At 59.1% G+C, this 6,070-nt stretch overlaps 1 protein-coding gene across 1 annotated transcript; it reads right to left on the bottom strand.

The window, feature by feature from the left end:
- Nucleotides 1-861: 861 nt before the first annotated feature.
- Nucleotides 862-3,511, bottom strand: SOCS2 (suppressor of cytokine signaling 2). The gene is given in 4 exon segments (XM_068402202.1): nucleotides 862-2,229; nucleotides 2,232-2,363; nucleotides 3,366-3,465; nucleotides 3,467-3,511. Coding segments are annotated over 4 exon segments (591 nt in total). The 3' UTR covers nucleotides 862-1,915.
- Nucleotides 3,512-6,070: the final 2,559 nt, after the last annotated feature.

Below are 6,070 nucleotides of genomic sequence, written 5' to 3'. Positions count from 1 at the left end.
TTGGCAGGGCATGGGGAAAAATTTTACATAAGAAAAGCTTTTGTTTTGTTTTTCAGGAGAAAACTCCCCCCATTTCTATACTAAACCTTGCATTAAAAATGGGGAGAAGCTGTGGAGGAGGTGGGAGAAAAGCCACGTACCAAGTATTTGCCATACTAAGGGACTGTCACCTCTGCCTCGGGTTCTTGGTGTCTTACTTGTCTCAGCAGCTGTACTATTCATTTCTGCCAGCATGTTGATAACAAAACTGAGACGTTAACACTAGGAGTTTAGAGGCAATGAAATAAGCTAGTCAGTGCCCCAGAGTTTATGAGAAGGGACACAGCATCTTGACAGTACTACAGAGCAGTTAAGTCACAAGGAAAACAAGATGATTATTTTATGTTGTTTCTATTTCAGCCTGGGCAGGGCTAGATTACAGCAAGTCTTGACAGCCCTCCTTGTTCAAACACAGGTCTATTTGCTTTAATTAAAAAGTAAGCTAAGGAAAGAATTAAAACTATGAAATTGTTGACTGAGGATGAATCTATGTCCTTGTTTCTCTCTTTACTGATCTCTTAGGACTCTCAGCCTGGATATTTCTTCTATTAAATACTTTACATTTAGACTGAGGAATGGGTACTGAGGGTCTTAGTCCCTTCTTCCCATTTGGAGGACCGCTGTAACAGAAAAAGCAATGTCCTATGCTAATACCTAACTACGGGAATTCAGCAGGCAGCCTCTAAGCCACTAATCTGAACGTAATCCATCTACTCCTTTGAGCAGCACCACAAAGGCAAAGCAGGGGTATTCATCCTCCCTGATACGTGTACATTTATTTGAGTATTAGCTGGGAAATGATACAGGTTCATAAGATCACTGTTTCCTGAACAGTAGCAAATCCATCCATAGAAAGACTGGGAGATGGTTGTGCAACTTGATTTACTTTATTGAGTAATAGTCTGATAGCTACAGTGGTGAATTAGAAGAAAAGAAAAAAAAAAAAAAGAAAAAAACCCAACCCCCTCCAAAAAAAAAAAACCAAATCCATATTTCCCCACATTTTGGGAAACAAGCTGAAGAAAACATTCTACACTGTAGAAGACAGCTGTAACTGCTGATATCCATGTTTTGACATTGGAACACAGCAACTGCAAGTCTGCAGTGTACAGTCCTAAAGCCTCAACCAAAAGAGGCTTAATAGTAATAACATGGATATATCACCACTGGGACGATGTTAACATGTTAACAAAGATTCTGGGATACCAATCTGGTATAATCAGCAACATACTGGGTTCCTATGAAAGATGTGGCATTTTCTCTTAAGGTCAGCTTTTAGAGAACGTTGAAAAACAATGTTTTAAACTGATTATTTACAGTACTCCTTCGCTTGCAGAAAAGCACAAGAATTATAGTTCAATAAAAACTGAATACATGATCACTTTTGTGACTGGATTTGATTAGTTGCATAACTTTGGCAAGATTATCACAGTGTGATCCAGTTAAGCTTTCAGGATTATATGAACACCAGCACCAAATTAATATTGGAATCAGACAACTGAGATACTTATGCATTCTCATACGTCTCTGACCACTTCTGCAGCCTCTCTCGGTCCCACTGCTTCAGTTAGCATTTGATAGTTAGTGCAGTATTTTATGCCATTGACAAAGCAACACAATCAGGATAGATCCCTGGCTTCTCTCTCCTCACAAGAATACCACGCCACCTTGTTGAACCCCCGAGGATGCAAGCTGGGATTATTCTACATAAAGTCTCCCTTTGTGGCATCTGAAATAAAAACCTTTCCCCCAGAACTGCCACTGTTTTGATAGTGAATTCCATGCCGACTTGTACAACTGGTTACTCAGTTCTTTGGCTGCTTTTAAGAATTGCATTTAAAAGTTTCTCTACATTAGAGGCATTTAGAAAAGATATTTATACCTGGTATTGGTACTCTTTCAAGTACTCTTTTAGTCTTGTTGGTAAAGGCAGCTCCCAGATCTGATTTGTACATTTGTTTATAGTTATTCTGCAGCGGTGTTGCAGAGATGGAGCGGACGTATAGAGAGGTTTGTTCAAGTAAAGATGAACTGTTCCATTTGAAGGTGTTTCAGTTCTGTCCTTGCACATAAGAACATAGTACTCAATCAAATGCACAACACTGTTGAACTGTTTAAGTCTAGATCTGACACAAGTGATAGAGTCCAATCTAAACTTGCCATCTTGATATTCTATACGTAGGTTTGTCGTCCCGCTGATGTTTTTACTGAAATAGTCAGTAGATACTCTGAATGAGAACTATCCCTAACCAAAAAGGTCCCTTCGGGGGCATCCTGTAATCTCTCTTTGGCTTCAGCAACACTCATGTTGCCCCAGTACCATCCTGTTAAAAGAGGAGAGAAAGAAGGGTTTTGTTTACTCCTGTTTGCTTGTTTGTTTAAAAAGCTGCTCTTTGGCTGATATGCTTGTAATAACCCATTTCCCTTGTTGTTTGAAAAGCTAAAGTCCTGCAGGCATTGTAAATTTTTATTTGCTGTTAAATTCATTTGCTTTACAATGCATCTCGTTTGACAGAGCCTTTCAGGTCACTGGTTTATTTTCGTATCTATGCATACACACGCACAAACTTTCCTGCCACACGTCCTGCGAGGCTAACGCCGAAGCCGCGACCCCACGGGCCGCCCAATAAGATAGGAGGGACGCGCCCCGCGGCCCCGCGCTGCGCACAACGCCGGGGAGAGCGCTGCCTGCGCCCGGCAACACGCTGCCAGCCCCAAAGAGCCCGCTTGGTAATTCTAGGTAGGCTGTTGTTGAAATGGGCTTTCTCGAGCAATCGGAAGCAGAGAGGGGTAAGAGAACAACTTCGGCGGTGCGGCTGCGGTCCTTGCAGGGAGGAGATGAAGACAAACGCCCTTCCCTCCGCCCGCGGCCAAGCTCCGCGTCCTGCGGGGGCCGGGCGAGCCGCCGCCACCCCGGCGAGCGCAGCTCAGGTACGTGGGGCCGAGAGGATCTGGTGGCGGCCGCCGCCCGCTCCCCACACCGCGGCCGCCCCGGCCGGCGGCAGCGCCCGGCCCTCGCCCGGCCGGCGATCCCGGGCTGCCGCCGGGGCGCGGCGCTGCCGGCGCAGGCGGTGCTTTCACTTCGGCCGCCGCAGCCCGCGGAGCCGCCGCCCCTCGCCGCCGCGGAGCCGCGACCCCCGCAGCGGCGGGCGGCGACGGCAAGCGTCTCCCGCCGCCCGCTTTCCCTCTCGGCCCGGCAGGGCTGCCTGCCGCGCCGCTCCGCTCCGCCTCCCCCGGCAGCGCGGCAGGCGGTGGCGAGCCGGGCATCCCGGCGTGCGCCACCGCCCCCAGCGCTCCCCCCTTCCCGGCCGGCCGCCCGGGCTTACCTCCCCGCCGCAGCTCCTCCATAGCCGCGGCCAGCTGTGCCGCCTCACGGGATTCCTCGGCAACAGGCGCCGCCGCCCCGGGGTGCCCACCGGCGCGCCCGGGAGCCCTCCGTGCTCTCCAGGGACCCGGCGGAGCGCAGGGTCATGGGGGGCGGCGGCGGCGGCGGGCGCGGCCCCGCTCGCACGCAGGTCGGGGGCTGCCCGCGGGGGAGAGGGCTCCGCTTCGCCGCCGCCGCCGTGCTCAGCGCTCGCTCCGGGGTGCATGGCCCCGGGCCCGGCCCGGGCGCCGCCTGCGAACGGAGAGCGTGGTTAGCGGCGAGCCCCGCGAGAGGCGCTCCCGACGCAGCCCGTGCGCTTCTGGCGCTCCCGCTTCGGAACTTCCCAGCATCCAGAGGAGGGACCCGAGCCGAGAGATCACCTCCCGGCGGAGCGGGGGAGGGACATCTCCTCCCCCCACCCCACGCCGCCCAGCCTGTCTCCGGCTCCCCGCCGCCGGGGACGAGGCGGAGGCGGCGGCCCGTGAAGGTGGTCTCGCTTTACCGCAAGGACAAACCCGCTGATGCGCCGCTCCCTCGGCCGGGGTAGGCGAGCCCGGCCGGTAGCGCTGGGGAAGGGGGGGACGGTGTTTCGGGAGGGAGTAGGTCGGGGGGAGAGTTGAGCACGGAGAGGTGTGAGTGAGGAGGGGTAGGCACGGCGCAGGGCAGGTCCCAGACCCGGCTGCACGCCGCGGTGTGCAGGAACGGCACGGTACGCCTTTCCGTAAGGTCATCCGCAAAGTCGTACCTCTAGGAACGGGAGCCCGGCGTGGGCCGTGCTACCGGGGCGAAAGCGAGCCTCTCCCGGGCTGCGGCGTGCCCGGGGAGCTGCGGGGAGGGTGCGCGGGCAGCGCCGGCTCCCGGGACTCCCTGGCCGCTCGGGTCCGGGAAGGCGCAGCGCGGTGGAGGGCGCGATATATTTAGCGCGGGGCAGGAAATGTGCTTTTCCCGTTCCATTAAATGCTGATACGATAAAAAAAATTATCTTTCCGCTCGGCTGAAGCAAACGGGAGGGACAAAAAAAGAGCCTCTCGCTCTCCCACCGTCGCGCCGGGAGCGACACGAAGCCGGGAAGCGCCGGCGAGGGGGAGCCTAGCCGGCTTGGCCTGGGGCGGGGAGGGGGCTCGCGGGGAAGACCGGGAGCCGCCGCCCGCGCTTGCGAACCGGGCAGAGTCTCTGCCTCCAGGTGCGCAGCAGCCGCCAGGTGAGGGGTTATGCCGAGGTGGCTCCTCCCGTCACAAGTTCCGCGAAACTTTTCCAAATTAAACTTTGTTGGCAGCTGATCGGTTGCTCTGCCGGGTTTCTATCGCAATATCTGCGGGCACACACGCGGCAACCTCCCGGCAAAGCCCATCCCCGTCCCCTTCTCCCCCGCGCAGGACCTCCCGCCGCCGGCTCGGGGGACTGGGCGCAGGTGCGCCTGTTCATCGGAGCGGCTGCGGGGGCCGCGGCGCAGAGCCTCAGTGCAGGTGGGAGCAGCCTTGCCGGGGGTGCTCGGGCGCGGCCCCTTGTGAAGGGGAAGCGCCGCGAGCGCCGGGCCGCCAAGTGCCGCCGCCCGCGGGAGCTTGGCGGGGACGGAGGGTTTGCGAGGCGGTGGCAGCTAGCTGCAGCGGATCGTCCCGCGGCAGAGACGAGGAGCGCCGGAGAAGACCGCCTCCGGCTTCGGGGGAGCCTCCATCCCGCCTGTCGGCAACTCCGTCCCGGCAACAGGGCGGTAGGCTCCCTGCTCTCGGGGAGCGGCAGGGCACTGGGCGCAGGGGACGACGACAGCACTCACCCGGGCTCGGCGGGACGGAGCTGGGGCCGCCGCTGCCGCCGCCTGGAGGCGGGGCGGTCAGGTTGTTCTCGCTCCCGGCGGCTTTGGGGAGCCGGCAGGGCACAGCACCCGCCGCCGGGGAGAAGAGCCGGGGCTGTGCTCGGGCAGACAGGCTGCCGCTGCCGGAGGAGGATGGTGCTCCTGGGGAAACAACACCCTCCGCTCCCCCCCCCCCCCCGCCTCTCCCCGGCGCGGGCGGTCTGTTCGCCTTTGATTGCGAGGCGAGGGCATCCTCCCCCCGCCGCTTCTCCCCCCTCTCTCCCCCCCCCCCCCGCATGGCTACATACAAAGGCTGCTTTCCAGGAACTTTCCAGGAACCGCATCATGTGACTGGACCCGCTCCGGCGCCTCCACCGGAATCGCGGCCAGCCGGGGCCGACGCACCGAGCCGACGCCCCTCTGTCACGCTGGGGCAGCGGTCCCTTAACCCTTCCCCCGCGTCCCCCCCTTCTGCCCCCCGCCGCCTCCGCCCGCGGAGCAGGTCAGTGGCCGGGGGCCGCTGAGGTACCGGTGCGCGGGCGGCCGTTGGAGCCCGCCGGCGGGGCCGTGCGCCGCCCCGCGAGGCACGGCCCCGCCGGCGGGCTCCAACGGCCGTCGGGCCGCGCGGCACCTCCTGAGGTAACCGGGCGAGCGCGGGAGAGCGCCCCCCACCCCCTCCTTCCTTCCGCGGCGGGCTGAGGGCGAGGGGCTCACGGCCTGCCTGGCGCCGGCAACCGCGGGCACCTGAGCGCGGCGGGGTCCACCCTCAGAGCCGGGAGCGCGTCAGGGGCCGGTGCCAGGAGCTCCGTGCCAGGGAACTTGCGGCGGCCGAAGCTCCTGGGACACCCCACCCTGGTTTCCACCCCCCTTCACCC

The sequence above is a fragment of the Nyctibius grandis genome, chromosome 5 (genome assembly GCF_013368605.1).
Source record: "Nyctibius grandis isolate bNycGra1 chromosome 5, bNycGra1.pri, whole genome shotgun sequence".
In the NCBI taxonomy this organism is placed as follows: domain Eukaryota; kingdom Metazoa; phylum Chordata; class Aves; order Nyctibiiformes; family Nyctibiidae; genus Nyctibius; species Nyctibius grandis.
Note: the sequence above shows the minus strand (reverse complement) of the source record. Positions and strands in the feature narration are given on the sequence as shown.